Genomic DNA, 16,212 nt, shown 5'->3' with positions numbered 1-16,212 from the left:
GGCACGCAGCCAAGGGGCCTGCTGCACTTACCAGGAAGCGCACATCGTCAAAGCCATTCAGGAGCAGCTTGCTCTCATACCGCTGCAGCCCAATCGACTCCAGCCACTCCCCAACGCTCTGCTCCAGTGGTCGCGAACCTGACGAGAGAGGAATCGGCAGACGCTTGAAAAGGGAAAAACCATTAAGGCGGTAGCAGCGGCACTCAGAGGAAGACAGATGGCATTGCCACATCATAGTCATTACCATAAAGCAGCCAAACTATGTACAAGAGAACAGGGAGCAGCGGACACGCAGCTCTTCCGTGTACAGGCCAAGGGCAGGCTGCCTGTGCTAGTCGCACACTGCCCGGCCGCCGCCCACTCACACTCCCTGGGGCTGAGCTGCTCCAGAGCGTCAGTGGGCATGCATGATCTCTGCCTGCAGGTCAGGGGCAAGCCAACCCCGACAGTCTCCACGTCCACTCCTCGTCAGCGTTCGCACTGAGTGACTGCTGAGGATCTGCCCCCACGCGTGCCAGAGGGGCCGGGAGCTCCTCAGGGCCCACGAGCCCCACCGGAAGCCCGTGCGGGGCTGTGCCGAGGGCAAGTTCTGTGACCTTGCAGCATAAACTGGTCAGGAGGAAGCACACGTCTTCATGCAGCTGAGGGACACAGGCACGCAGCGAGGGCTCCGGGAGGGAAGCAGCGGTGGCTGTTCACGGACACCCAGCACATGCAACACAAGCAGCACAGACACGGCAGGGGAGGAAGGAGGCTTTTACTTGTTTTCCCCCAGCAGTCCCGGAATAAGCAAACCATGGCCACTGGCCCTTTGTGCTCAGAACCTCAGGGCAGCCAGGGACTGAGCAGGGCACAAGGGCCAGGGCGTGCGGAGCGGACTCAGGTGTGGCTGTGCTGGGCCGGCAGCATCGCATTCCTCTGGGCTGCAGGGCCAGCAGGACTAGGGCCCAGGCTACACTCTGGCGGCCGGGGGGCAGGGCGTCTCCTGGGCTGGGGCGCCGTCTGAAGAGCCTTCGTCCGGGGCCAGGCTGGCATTCAAGAGCTGAGCACTCATGTTCTTCTAAGAGTGGCTGTTCTTGTGATTCGCTCGCCTGTTCAGGTGGAGAGCAGGCAGGCAGATTCAGTTCTTGGCTGAAGAAGACAAAACCCAACCAGAAGAAAGAGAGAGAAAAAAGATGCGGTCCTGTGGCGGCTGAGCTGTGGCGGCTTAAGTCTGTTCACGTTCTGCGCTGTCCTCTCCCTGGCTGTGTGATAAAGACAGTGACCGTGTTCCCGGGCTCTCCAGGTCTCGACGTCCTCCTCCGAGCATGAGCGGGGCAGCGAGGACATTTATTTGCTAGGCTCCTCGGTCAGGACAGGCACTGTGGTGGTGGCACACGGAGGACACGAGTTCAGCCCCTCCTGGTAGACCTTGGATGTTCTGAGCCAAGCAACTGAACACCTGGTTCTTGTAGGTAAAAACAGGTAAAAGAAGAAAAAAAAAAAAAAGAAAGGGAGGAAAAAGAAGTGCGAGGAAGGAAAGAGAAGAAGCAACTACAAAAACATCACCTTCAGTGCACTCTTGACACGGTGAAAGTCATCTGCCGTTCCTGGGCACTTTCTGCCTCCCAGGCAGGACAATGCCAACTTGCCTCGTTATCTGAAAGACCTGGGTGACCAACTGTGGCAGCCTCCACCCCCTCTCTTGTGTCCTCTGCAGAACAGACGGTGGTCAGGGACCCGGAGGCCTCCAGGATGCACGCGGCAACAGCACTCCAAAATGCTGAGTCTGGGGGCTGCTGGAGCGCCCCTGCCCTCGACTGGGTGGTCTGCTCCAGGATCCTAAGCAGCAGGCTCTTGTATGCCCACGAAGACAAGTGTCCTCTGCTGCTGATTCATTCCTGCTTGTAATCCCCAGCCGGGCAGCCGTGGTCCTGCCTGCTGCCGGTAGATGTGTGCGCTTACAGGACCGCAGCCGAATGCTTTGTCTAAAGGCTCCTGGGCTCCACGCTGCCGGCTCCACAGTCCTTGCTCACTCATAATGTCTGGCCCTCCCCTTCCTCCCCTCCCCGCCCTCCCCCCTTCCATGCTCAGGAAAATACATCAGGGATCGGACATTGGAGCAGAAGCTGCTGCTGAGGGAGCTAGAGACAGCAGCACTAGCATTAAGAGCAAAATGACAGATTTCCCCGTGTCTGATGCCGGCCAGTATAAATGCACATGACGGTGAAATTTTACCTGCAGCTCAGGGGCTGGAAGCAGCTTATCAGAAAGGGAGCATTCCTGTGGCTTGGCCGACAGTCTCCAGGACAGGGAACAGAGGAACGACGCTGCCCGAGAGTCCAGCCCATAGGTAAATGACCTCTCACTTGCCACTTCAGGAATAACTGTGCCACTCACCACAAAAACAGGCAGAGAAAGGTGGTCCGATGCCCCTCAGGTGATCGCATCACACAACTCAGGGACAGACTTCTCTCTGGGCCTCTTAGCCCCGGGGGAGAGGGATGTACTCTGAGCAGGCCACTCCCCGGGTGGGGGAGGGAAGCTGGGAAGGGAAAGGCGTGGACAGAGGGGACAGGACCAAAGTCCACACAAAAAGCTAATGGGTGCACAGAGATAGAGATAACAGTCCTGTCATCCTCTAAATATTCTGGGGGTGCCAGCAGGCCCATAGCCTTGAAGATGGGCCCTGGCAAAGAAAGGGCTTTGTACTGGGAGATGAGGCCCCAGAGGAGCCTGCCTTTAACAGCAGCTCAACACACAGAATGGGCTTGGCTTTAGCAAAAGAAAGCCACGCAGTTCTCTTCTGCTTGACAGAGCAGGCTTTGTGGGAAGCAGCCAGGGCAGCCTGGGAGTGTGGAAAGGCTTATCCTCCAGGGCTCCTGAGGGTGGGAGCTGACAGAGGGATGAGTTCGTTGTAAAACATGTCTTTGAGATCTGGGTAACTAGCCCAGGAGCCCATGGTCCCCAAACAGAACTGAAGAGTCTAATGTCCTTCAAGTGAGGACTCTGCTATACGGGGCACAGTGAGCACACTCATGCTGGGTTCAGGACTGGCTGCTGAAGACAACACCCCTCCCTTCCAGGCTGCCTACCCAGAGCGAGGGTCTCCTCTCCTTAGTCCTGGAACCCAAGGACGATCTGAACCTTGTCACTGACCATCCAAAGGAATCGGTAATTCTGTTTTGGGACCTGAGCTGAAGAATGGTACTAATCCCTGAGGTCCTGGAGAAAACCCTGCCTGACCCATCAGACAGAGTCACAGGTCATCAGGCCAGAGCCACACTCTGCATTCCCCACGGCCTGGCACAGTGCAGACACAGTGGGTGGGGCTCCACAACATGGGTGCATGAGCCTTTTGTTTAGGTGGTCACTGTCTTGATCTTCCCAAACTGGGGTATGTAGAATGGTTCAACAAAATGAGCACTGAAGTAAGACTGTATATTGGAATCCAGACACCCAGCGGGGTATAAACAGAACACTTCCCTTCACTCACATGGGCTCATGGGAAGAGGGAGTAGAGGCAAGAACTGACAGATGGGACCAGAATGGCGAGGAAAGAGCTCAAGTGTAGCATTCACAAGAAGGCTCTTCCCAAAGCAATGCCACATCTCCTGGCTCATCAAATCCAGGAGGCAATGGCCTGTTTCTGACTCAAGGCTATACACACATGCAAGTGACTTGCGCTCCTGCTCTCTGGACACAGCAAGGTACAGGGGAAGAGAAAGCAGCCTCAAATGGACTGCTACTGATGTCATCCCCTGACTGTCCCCAAAGCACAGCTGTTCTCTGTAAATTTTTATTTTCATTTCATTTGAAAGGCAGAGGGACAGAAAGAGACAGAGACAGACAGAGAAAGATCTTCCAACTGCTAGCTCACTTCCCAAATACTTGGAACAGCCAGAGCTGGACCAGGATGAAGCCAGGAGTCTGGAACTCAATCCGGTTGTCCCACATGGATGACATGGACCCAAGTACTTGAGCAATCATGCACTGCTTCCTTCCCAGGGTATGGAAGCAGAGCTAGGAGTAGAAACCAGGCATTCTGATGTGGGACGCCAGCACCCCAAGCAGTGTCTTAACTGTTGTGCCCAATGCCTGCTCCTCAAAAGCAGAGCTTTGAAAACGGAAATAGTATTTACCTCAAACAACATTACCTTAACATTTAACCCCAACAAACACTGGCCCCACAGAAAGCCTGAGAACTGCAAAGGACTGTGAGATCGCTTGCCTGAATCCAAGCAACTGTCTGGAAACATCCACAAACTCTTAGCCAGAAGAGCCACTTCTGTGGATCCTAGCATACTCTAAGACTGACACAGACTGATCTGGGCCAGAACCTAGGGAGACAAGACTGCTGGAGGGAGGGTAGTGTCGGGAACCAACATTGAGAGCTGGTGGAGGGAGACAAGCCAAGGGAGCACGGACCGTGTTTGCTAAATTTCTCATTTCACAGACAAAAAATGGGCACACAACTATTTACTGAGTATAGTCTTATATACTCAACTCATTCACAACAAACTTTTAAGCTTGGCACCATTATCCAAATGTTGCAGATGGGGGATTCGTGGCTCAGGGAGATTAAGTGACTTGCTAAGACTCATGTGTAGCCAGAGTCGGGATTCAAACCTAGGACTGGGAGGCTCCAGGCTCTCCCCATCAAGCCTCATGGCCCTGGCAGCTTCTTTCTCCCTGATATGCACATTTGACTCAGCTGTCCGACTTCCTGCACACAGAGGAACCAGAGACGCTTCTGGAGGCCGGGAGGCCAGTCCTGGGTGGAGCCTTCCAAGTGACCAAGGATCATGCCTTCAGAGCAGAGAGGCACTTTCATCAGGTGGGGAGAAGCCAGGCTCCTGGATGGCTGCTGTCAGTCCTGGTCCCAGGGCACCCGGCTAACTGCAGATGTCTGGGGTAAGGGGTGGGAGAGTTTTTTTGAGAGGCACATTTCCTCTCCTGAGAAAGGTAAAACAACCAATCTTATTACCAAGGAGAACAGCTCAGGGGTCCTTCCCAGTCCCTGCTTCAAATAACGAAAACAGAGCCAGACATCACCCCTACAGCTTAGAAATGAAAAGAAGGACCAAAGCAACAGTGATAGAGTAAAAACAGTGACTAAGTAAAATGGAAAATGGAGGAACAGACACAGGGAGGAAGCGGCGCAACTCTGAGGCAGGTTACAAGTTCAGGGCCACTGGTCTAACCACCACTCTGCTACGGCCACACGTGAGGCAAACAATAGCCCTGTGCTCACGGAGACTCTGTTCCAGAGCCACTCCCCAAGCCGGGGAGACCAATGTTGAGGTGCCCTCCAATTTATCACAGTCTGAGAAAGCTAACATTTTTAAAGAAAAGTGAGTGACAACTGCTGGCTAAAAATAAGTATTCCTTACAGGCATCTTAAACTTTACCTGTACACTTTCCCCGTGGGAAAGCAGCCATGGCTCTAGCAAGAAGCACTGTCTATAAAGAGGAGGTTCCGAATGGGAGCCCATGGCTCAGACTGAGGCTGCTCCCTCCCCCCCAAACATCCATCTCCTGTGTCAGAGGAAAAGCTGAGCGACAAAGGCGCTGCAGCTGTATTCATGGGGAAGACGGCTGCTGGGTACGGTACCTGAGATCTTCTGCTGTTCCTGAGAAAAGTCAATCCCTTCTCCAATAGAACTCATGATTTTCTCAATCTGAAATGACAGAGAGAACAGGAAGGGCAGTCAGGTTCGGGTTCAAGGTCGTCAGCTCACTATCAATCAGTGCCCCTTGGGGGACGGACCTTTTCAGGTGTCCTTCAGACAATCCCAGGTCCAGTTCTAACCTGCAAGGAATCAGAACTCTCTGCTGCTCAGATCTAGCACAGCCCTTCTTTGGCCTTGGTCCAGGGGCCTGAAGACAGCTCTGAAGGGAGAGAGCGCTTGAAATCCGGGCTTCACTGCTAGAAATGCCAGAGCACCTCCCTTAGAAGGCACCGTGTACCACCCAAGCAGAGACTGCGTGGAGGGCACACCAGCAGACCTCACCTGGCACATCTCACGGCTCAGCACGAGAGCAGACGCTGTGCCAGTCTCTGTCCATGCTACACCCCAAGTGTGGAGAGTGGTGCCCGGCAAGCTGCAAGCATTCGACAGATAACTGACACTGCATGACTGCCACTCTGAGGTGCGACAGCAATTTCTAGAGCTGAGACAGGAGAACGCTACACACTGGAACCTCTTGTGAGGTGGGATGAAGATGCCACATAGTCCTTATGGGCATTCCCTTTGTTGCCTGGAGGCCAGCAGTCCTGGAGAGCGCTCTGCATTCAGGGGATAAGGGACACATTCCTCTGCCCCAGTCTCAAAAGCCTCCAATGTCTCCAACACTGCCTGTCGTCTGGACCACCTGTTCTGGCCAGATCCAAGCCGCCATCCCATCTCAGGAAAACTGGCCAGGAGCAGCACCAGGCAGCGACCAGAAGCCACCTTTCCTTCCTCCTTTTTGAGCTGCAGTGATAATGAGCTCATTCACTGCTCTTTTTCCAAAGAAACAGAAAGAAGACCTTGTGTACCAGGGCTTGGATTTTTCCTGTAAGTGCAAGGAAGGAGCCTGGGTCTGACAATCAGAAAAACAACTCTCCAGCCAGCCTCCAGCTGGCAGACAGAGACACATATCTGACACCCAGCAAAGAGCACAGAGCAAGCACCACCTCTCCCCTGCAGCCGAGAGCTCAGAGACGTACTCTCCTCCAGGCACAGAAGCGAATGCTAGCTCAGGCTGTCTCTGGTCTGCTTGTTAACACGGATTGCGACCTGCATCCCTGAGCTCTACACAAGCACAGGGAAACACCCCACATCTGACCTCCCTGGAGCGAACTGAGAGTGTGTCCCTACTTATTGGCCCCAGAAGCTCAGAGGCAGGCACTGGGGGAGGGAGGAACAGCACCAGAGTATGAGTGTACTGCTTCCACCCATGCATCATTTCCTTTGATGCTGCCCATTTCAAGTGCTACCTCCTTCAGCAAGGATGAGCCACGTAGGTGAGAACTTCATCCTCCCAAAGCCTCAGTTTTCAATGTATTATCAAAGAGATGGTAATGCCTCCCAAACAGGGCTGCGTGTATTAAAAGGTGTGTATATAAAGCATCTAGCCAAAGCCTAGCACACTATAGATGTTCAATAAAAGGTCAGTTTGCTTTCTGCTTCCCTTCTGTTGGACTCCGGGTGCTCCCCAGAGTAAAGTCTAATGAAATTTATTATTATTATTTATTTATTTGAGAGGCAGAGTTAGAGAGAGAGAGTTAGAGAGAGAGAGAAAGGTCTTCTATCCACTGATTCACTCCCCAAATGACCACAACAGCTGGAGCTGGGCCAATCCAAAGCCAGGAGCCAGGAGCTTTTTCCGGGTTTCCCACATGGGTGCAAGAACTGCATTTGGGCCATCTTCCACAGTTTGCCAAGGCCATCAGCAGAGAGCTGAATTGGAAGTGGAGCAGCCATATGGGATGCCAGCGCTGCAGGCGGGAGCTCAGTCTACTATGCTATAGTGCCAGCCTCTATTTTTTCAGCTTTAAAAAAATCTGCTATTTATTCTTGTTTTTTTTCTTCTTTAAAGTAATACATTCACCTAATTCAAAAGATATAAGAGGTCATATAGAGACCCCCCCTCCGGCTCCGACTTCTGTCTCCCAGTTGTCTAGTTCTTCTCTCTGGAGGCAATCAGTTTTTCATGGATCTTTCTAGATCTATTCTACTCAAATGCAAGCAAGCTTAACAGCATACGCAGCCTCACCCCATTACTAATAGAGATATTCCATATATGCTGTTTTGCATCTTATTCCATTTAACAATATATCTTTGGAGTTCTTTCCATAATTGATAAAGAACATTTTTTTAAAAGTTTATTGGGGTTAGTGCTGTGGGTTAAGCCACCGCCCACAAGCACTGGCATCCCATATGGGTACCAGTTCGAGTCTGAAGCAGCTCCCTGATAATGTGCCTGGTACCTGGGCCTCTGCACCCATGTGGAGACCTGGATGAAGCTCTTAGCTCCTGGCTTCAGCCTGGCCGAGCCCTGATCTATCTCTCTGCCTTTCCCTCTAACTCTGCCTTTCAAATAAATAAAGAAACCATAAAAAATTATTTTTATTTATTTGAAATGCAGAGCACAGAGAGAAAGAATATCTTCTATCTACTGGTTTATTTCCCAAATGCCCACCAAAAGCCAGAGTTTAGCCAGGAGCCTAGAACACCATCCGGGTCTCCCATGTGGGTGGCAGAGACTCAAGTACTTGAGCCATCACCTGCTACCTCCCACAGTGCATCAGCAGGATGCTGGGTCTTGACCCCAGGTACTCACAATATAGGATCCAGGCATCCCAAGCAGTGGCTTAACCTGCTGTGCCACAACACCCATCCCAGGATGTTCATTTTTCACTGGATGAGCTATCATCAAACATATGGCTATATGATTATCTGTTTAGCCAATCTCCTGACAGATATTTGTGTCGTCCTCAATCTTTATACAAGCTGTGGGCAAAGAGCAGGTACTCCATAAATATCTGCCAATTTGTCTTCTTTTTCCTTTTTTTCAACACTTACATGGGAGAAAGGAGGATGTTCAAGTGAGGAAACTCTGGGGCCTGGCATTGTGGTACATCAGGTTAACCTGCCACTTGTGATGCCAGTATGCCACACTAGAGTGCAGGTTCAAGTTCCAGCTGCTCTATATCCGATCCAGCTCCCTGCTAACATGCCTTTCCTGGCAGCGGCAGATGGCTCAAGAACTTGGGCCTCTGTCACCCATGAGGAACACCAGGATAGAGTTTCTGGCTCCTAACTCTGGCCTGGTCCAGACTGAGTTGTTGCAGCTATTTGGGGAATAAACCAGCTGGTGGAAGATTTGTCTCTTCCTCTCTCTGTTGCTCTTTGAAAAGGAAGGAAGGAAGGGAGGAAGGGAGGAAGGGAGGAAGGGAGGAAGGGAGGGAGGGAGGGAGGGAGGGAGCTAAATGTATACATATGTATGTGTGATGTGTATATATATGGAACTTCTTCTAAAAACAAAGTGAGGAAACTTTTTCCTACACGTAGGGCTAGGTTCTTAGTCCCAGAATGGTTCTGAAGGGTATATGGAAAAACTGACACTGCAAACACTGTGGGGGTTAGAACCAAGCACATTTTATTTACCATTTCACCTCTTGGGTCTATGACAATAGGCGACCTACTGAATGAACGAACAAATGTATGAATGAATGAAAGTGTAGTCGCCATTTATTTCAGTCCAGAAATAAAAAAAAAAAGCTGTGTTCCCAAGGCCACACAGAGCGCCAAGCACGGAAAGAGCTGAAACGGAGGAGTGACTCCAGGGCGTCCACAGAAACAATGTCAAGTCATGTACAAATTTCATTATCATCTAATCACTTAACACTCGAAGCCCCAGCTGGCCTGTCCAATCAACACCCCTGGCTGCACAATTTGTGAGATTTTGCCACAAGCCTTTTGAAATCAGAGTGAACAGAAGCGAACACCTGCTACTTCTCTGCTCCTTTCTGCTTGCCCCGGGGGACACCTGCATGCCACCACCAAGGGCCAGCAGAGGCCCTGGTCCCCAGAGCTCCCCGGGGTGCACGCGAGGTGCGCCAGAATGCAGGCCAGCAGAGAAGTGCTAGTGACTGCTCTAAAACAATGTCACTCAAACCAGGAAAGTGCACTTGCTTGGTCTGTGAACTGCTGTAGCTAAGTCTAGCTGAGAAGAATCTAGCTAACAGAGGAACTTAGGGTACTGGGCAGTTTACTAACAGCTTATAGTCCAGGAATCCTTCCTTAGCAATTAGAACTTACCTTGGTTAAAGCTCAAGGTTAGGTGTGATGAGGAGTGAAGACAGCTGTTGGGGCAGAAATGGGCAAGTCCTGACCCTGGCATCACAGTGGGGCCATCTGAGGTCGTGATGCTGCCCCACCCCTCAGTCTAGGCTGCGGAGATGGGGCAGAGCTGAGAGTCATCTCTCCCTGCCTCACCCTCCTGGCCCAGAACCAGCAGAGGAAATATGATTATTTCAGTCTAACAAACAACAGTGTTCAGGGACAGCAGATAACACTCTGATCTGTACACTGCATGCAGTGTAGCCACTGAGGCTTGAGTTAGGAAAATCTCATTAGGCTGCCTTCCCAGAGCTGCTGAGCACCTCAGAGAGGAGGAGGTAGATAGAATACAATGCAAGGGTGCACTTTAGTGTTCTCGTCTTTTCCTGGTGTTAAGCGACATTTTGAGATTTTAATTTATTTGAGAGAAAGAGAAAAGAGAGGGAGAAGGAGTGAGAGACACACAGAGAGATGGTTCACACCACAAATGTACTGACGACACAGACTGGGCGAGGCTGTGGCTGGGCGCCATCACCGATTGCCTCCCAGGGTATGCAGCAGCAGAAAGCTGGAATCAGGAGCAGATCCAGAACTCAAACTCAGGAACTCTGATATATGAAGTGGGCATCTCAACCGGCATTAAACTGCTAGGCCGAATGGCTGCCCCTGTTACGTGACTTTTTTTTTGTAAGCAAGATGGGCAATGGCCAAGATTTATCACTGCCCTTCATGTGAACTATGATAGAGAACTTACATTTATGATTGTTAAGGTAAGGCCTGAAAGGTATCACAACGGACTCATATTTGAAAAAAATGCTTGCGGGGAGGGGCACGTGTTTGGCCCTGTGGTCAAGACATCAGTTAGGATGCCCGCACATCTTGGGGTGTCTTAGACCAAGTCCCAGCTCTGCCCTTGATTCCAGCTTCCTGCGAGTGTGCTTCCTAGGAAACAGCAGGTGATGGCTTAAGTCCCTGAGTCCCTGCCATCCATGCAGGAGACCTGGGCTGAGTTCCCAGCTCTTGGCTTCATCCTGGTCTAGCCTCTTGCCATTGTAGGCATCTGGGGAGTGGGACAACACAGGGAGTTTGCCCTCTGTATCTCTGTCTCTTAAATAAGCGAAGAAATTAAAAAAAAAACAAAAAAAAAACAAAAAAAACAGAAAACTTGGAAAGTAGTCAGGATGAGTCTATCGAGACATATTTCCCCCCACCAGTGCTGCATAAAATGTGTTCTCCATATGGTAGAAAACAAAAACAAACCCTAGAGATACTGCTGTTCAGGCCGTCTGACATCTGCTTGTTTTCAGACCACGGGATCCTACTTGCCCAAGGGCTGGCAACAGGAGCTGAGATTCTGTCTATGGAGGGGCCTCATCGCCCGTCACCAGGCTGCGTTCAGACATTCAGACACTAGTCCGTGATGAATACTGGGGGGGGGGGGGGGGGGGACACCTTTCCCAAATTTGGTGGGTCTTCTCTGTGCCAGGAAGTATGCCAAGCACCAGCAGTCCCGGGGACTCTGGAGCATCATGAGCTAGTTTGGTACAGCCTGGCCCTGAGGCCTGTGGTAAACCTTCCCAGGAGGTGGTACCAGCTGGAGGCAGCGATGCACTCAGGCCAAATATCAGGACTGCAGGCCTAGAAGCCGGGGTCCCATGGAAGAAGAACATAGAGGAATTCCCTTCACCCTTTCTTCTGGTGCAGAAGGGAACACGAAGGGTGACGCTTCTGTAATCTGCCAGCAACTGGAATTGTCTCCCAGCTCCTCAAGCCCTGGCTGCTGCCTGGGCAGTACTGGTGCCCTAGGACTCCCCGCCAGTTGGAAAACACACAGCAGTCTCTCGCAGTCTGCCCCATAGGATGGGACACTATTTCTGCTTCTTCTTCGTCCTGACACTTAGTACCTCACTGGCCCAGAAGCACACTCTGATCTGCACTGGTACTTCCCTGACTGCTGTACGCTGTGTCCCAGAGACACTACAGACTTCAAGGGCAAGGATCCTGCTTCAACTGTGCTGTTAGTCCCATCTTGTGCCCTGCACAGAGCTGGCACACTGGAGGTGTTCAGTGACAAACAGGAATGCCCACCATTGGCTAAACACACTAGGGTCGTCACTAGTACAGTGAGAGAGTAAGAGGGGAGGTGGCAGCCAACACTGACTGCTGGACCAGCCTGGATTCTCTAACTCCCCTTTTCGCCTCAGTTTTGTCTTTGCCTGGCCTCCCTGGGTTGCTGGCAAAGGTCTACTGTCTACCCAAAGCCCCACACAGCCACCTGCTGGTCCTCCATCAGGAATCCTTCAGAGCCTCAGCTCACTGACAAGCACACACGTGACGCCTTCCTCAGGCGAGGCTGCAGAATCTCCACTCCACAGGAAGGCTCTGAGGGCACTGTCTCAGTGCATGGCAGCGAGCCTGCTCCGGGACCTGGAGCCTCCTGCTGCAGGGCTAAGAGCAAGCCCTTTCCTCTGCCTGATGCCTCCCTGCACAGTGCTCTCCATTCTCAGGAGCGGAGCCTCAACCTCCCAGCCTCCCCCATGCTCCCTGCATCCCATCAGATGACTGCTGGCGTCAGATCGGTTCCTTAGGCTGGGCGAGGAACCCTAAAGACTGCTGACAGCTGCACTCCCAGGCCAAGAAACCATGCAAGAATTCATCACCATCTCTGTCTTCTGCTTGTCAGCAGTGGACAGGCTCTCAGCCTGGAGTGGGCTCTGATTCCACATCTGAAAAAGGGTCACTGACCAGGGTCTGGGTTAGTTTTTTTCCTTCTACCAGACTGAATTGCACAAGGCCTCAGGAAAGACAAAGATGGATTGAAGTAGATGACTTGTCCTGATTTTCTAACCTTGTCAACTGCTTTTAGGAGAGGGAGGCGGGCAGGGAATGAATAAATGTCTGCCAGAGGGCTCAGGGCGGTCCTTCCCGAGCAGCTCCATGACCAACAGTAACTCCTGCATGGAGCAGGCTGGCAGCCTCAGCATAATCTGTCTCCTGGCTGTGTGAGTGTGTGTGCACACGCGTGTGCATGCTCACACAGTGCCGTATCTATTGTTATATCCCTTAACTTGAATCCTCTTCCACCGTCACCTTCCCTCTCAAATTTGCCTTTTTCTACTAGGCTAAGAGACAACAGAAGTGCTTTTTGTTTCAAAAGCATGCATCACAAGGCCTTTCAAACAAATAAATAAATCCTTTTTTTTTTTTTTTTTTTTTAAAAAGTGCTTTGTCAGTCTTTCCTGACAAAGGCTCAGATTAAAGCCTACCCTTTTGTCTGCCTCAGGCTAGACTGGTGGAAAGAGTTAGGCCAGGGCATTCTGGCTTTCTGACCCCAGTCTACGTCTCTACTCTCCCTCAGCACTTCCTTTTTAATTCTTTTTTTTTTTTTTTGAATAAAAAGATTATTTTAAAGTCAGAGCAACAAAGAGAGAGGGAGACACAGAGATCTTCCATCTACTGGTTTACTCCGTAAGTAGCAGCAACAGCCTGGGCTGGGCCAGGCCAAAGCCAGAGGCCAGGGCCTCTGACACAGGTGGCAAGGGCCCAGGTACTTGGGCTATCATCTGCTGCCTCCCAGGATGCATCAACAGGAAGCTGGATAGGAAGCAGAGTACCTGGGACTTCAACCTGCATTCTGATGTGGGACGCTGGTGTCCCAAGTGGTGGCTTACCCTGCTGCACCACAATACCAGTCCCAAGCCTCCTCGTCCTACACCTGGGTCAAGTTCCCCAGCACATCGCAAATCCTATAAACACCAGTTGACCCTCTGCTCAACCCAGAGGTCAGAATTAAAGCCTTAAACTTCTAACTTCACAGAAAAGAAATACACAGAAAAGATACAGATGGATATAACATAAAGGAAATACATGGATACAATATTTGTCAAATGACCTTCTCACACCAGAATAGACTACTATAAAAGCAATCTTCAACTCAAAATCTCAAGAAGCTGCTGAAAGAAGAAAACATTTGGGAGACTCAGATTCTAATTAGCTTTATTACTGCTCGCCACACAACTCTGAGTTATGTGCCAAGTACTGATTTAATAAGTAGGACAAGAACCTCAAAGATTAATGAGGATTATGTAGTTGGTTTTAGTCCAATTTACACAATCTACTTTCTGTCCAGGATGAGGCCTGATTTTTGGTGTAGGGGTGGGGCAAGGAGGAAGCACACAAATTCAGAAAGGCTGCAGTTACCTACAACACTGGGAGCCCGCCTCCTGGTCCTTCTTGTACCACCAATGGTCTCCAAGTAACTTTCCCTTGGTCTGGTTCTTTCATCGTCGGAGTTTCCTTATAGCTTACTGCACCATTAGTCTGGCTATGGATAAAAACAGTCCCAAGAAACATCTTTGACTCCGACCCAAAGTCAATTTCCTCAGCAGTATGGCTAGGGAATGGGGTCCTGAATCCATCACTCTTGAGATTCTACAGGGGAACACCTATCTTATAGTATCAGGGTAGTCAGATGTAGAATTCTGAGCATCAAACTATACATACTTAATATGTTAAAAAATTATATAGTCACTACAAATACACTATCAGTAGACGCCAGCTGCCTTGAGATGCCATGCAGTTTGCCACTCCTAATTATCTCTGAACTTGTGAAACAGGAAGACATTGGCTAAATGAGGCTGACAGTCCCCAAACTTTATTTTTAAGGCAGTAATGTCTTTCAGACAACACACAAAAAAGTACATACTGCACTGATTGCATTTACATGAAGTTCTGGGTAAACAAAGTTAATTCACGGTGGAAAAATATCAGAAAAGTAGGCGCCAGGGAGAGGTTGGAGGGTGTGGCTGGTAAGGACAGACCAGGAAGGGCAAGAGGGTACTTTCTCCGGTGATGCTCATTAATGTTCTGTATCTTGATGGGAATTTGGGTTACACAAATGCATGTACTTGTATTTGTCAAAACTCATGGAATGACAGACTTAAAATTTATGTTTCACTTTGTATAAATTTTACCCTCCACTCCCAAAAAAACTCTGTAAACAAATACTGATGATACACACATTAAAGCATTTTCAGGATGAAATGTACTGACATCTGTAACTTTGAAATGCATCAAAAAATAACATGGAAATTGCTAAGCAGACTGTGGGTTGGACATTTGGATGGATGAAATAAAGCAACTACAGCAAAACGCTAAGTATAGAATCTAGGCTCTACATCATGGACATGTAGACATTCACTATGCAATAAAAATACAAGTTTCCTGTAGTTTTACAATTCTCAGAATGAAACATTGGGGAAAAAAATCTTTCAGGTTCCAATCTTTACAAATTAATAAATTATAACATCCATTTGGGTTTGAGTTTCTGCTGTAATGAACTCTGCTCAGCTGCTCAACATGCTAACAAGCAAAGACGGGCCAAGAGGCCGAGGGGACAACGAGAAAGGAACGGGGGAAGCTGCCTTCACCATTCCTCCCTACCACAAAGCTTCCTGAGAGGTTAGGGCTCCCAGCAAAGCCTCTGTGTTGTGGGGTGGCTTTCTCTATTCTGGAACCCAGTCCAACCCCAGTCTGACAGTCTGCTTAAGGATGAGCAGACCCTGGGAAACTGATTCTTATTAATGAGCCTCAAAAGAAATTGATCTCTCGCTTAGCGGTTACTTCAGCATGGGAAGCTGCACGGCAGAACACGAAGCTAGCAGAATATGCTTGTATCCTCCACAGTCTGGATCGACAAAGCTAGTGATACTGAAGGGACAGAGAGAGGTATATAGACAGCACGGAAAGCCCATTAGATCATCTCCTTCCTACTCCAGGAGGCTGTCTTTCCAGAAAGCCAACTCAGCCCCACCCCTCAACCCCCAGGGCCCTTGGCTCAGGGCTGGGTTCACTCAGTGCATCCTGACTGCCCTCCAGTGATCCAGTTCCTCCTCACAACAGCCCTGTGTGGGAAATGAATTCTTTCACTTTAAAGAAAAGAAAACCAAACATCAGAAAAGCAAAATGACCACAGGGTCACCACACTAGCAGTAAGTGGTCACTGCCCATGTGTTATCTACCTAATTCAGAGTTACAGTGTATTTCAGCCTTAACTTCTGCTCTATTAAAGCTCAGAGCAGAATTTCAACTATATTGGATTGAGTTGGAAAGACAGCGTATAGGAATGGAAAGAATGAAGACTTTAGAATAAAACACTGTAGGCGTCTGGCCAGCGTCGTGGCAGAGCAGGTAAAGCCACCTGCTGCAAGGCTTGGGTCTTATATGAGCGTCAGTTAGAGTCCCAGCTGCCCCCCTTCTAATCCAGCTCTCTGCTAATGGCCTGGGAAAAGCAGCAGAAGATGGCCCAAGTCCCTGAGCCCCTGCCAACCTATGTGGGAGACCTGGGTGAAGCTCCTGGTTCCTAATTCGGCCTGCCCCAGTGCTGGCCATTGTAGCCATCAGG

At 50.2% G+C, this 16,212-nt stretch overlaps 1 protein-coding gene across 7 annotated transcripts in view; it reads right to left on the bottom strand.

The window, feature by feature from the left end:
• Positions 1 to 16,212, bottom strand: part of ANKS1A (ankyrin repeat and sterile alpha motif domain containing 1A) — a 208,104-nt gene that overhangs the window by 26,329 nt on the left and 165,563 nt on the right. For 6 of the 7 annotated variants that reach the window (XR_009865490.1, XR_009865488.1, XR_009865491.1 and 3 more), the window contains 2 exons: positions 5,594 to 5,660; positions 32 to 138 (listed from right to left, as the gene is read on the bottom strand). Coding sequence is in view for 1 of the 7 variants with exons in the window: in XM_062185987.1 (XP_062041971.1) it covers positions 32 to 138; positions 5,594 to 5,660 (174 nt within the window). In the remaining 6 variants the exon portion in view is untranslated. Of the gene's footprint in view, positions 1 to 31; positions 139 to 761; positions 2,028 to 5,593; positions 5,661 to 16,212 lie in introns of those variants that run through there. The other variant, XR_009865493.1, reaches the window with a different exon arrangement.

Source organism: Lepus europaeus, chromosome 3 (genome assembly GCF_033115175.1).
Source record: "Lepus europaeus isolate LE1 chromosome 3, mLepTim1.pri, whole genome shotgun sequence".
Lineage (NCBI taxonomy): Eukaryota > Metazoa > Chordata > Mammalia > Lagomorpha > Leporidae > Lepus > Lepus europaeus.
This window is presented reverse-complemented; position numbering and strand designations above follow the sequence as displayed.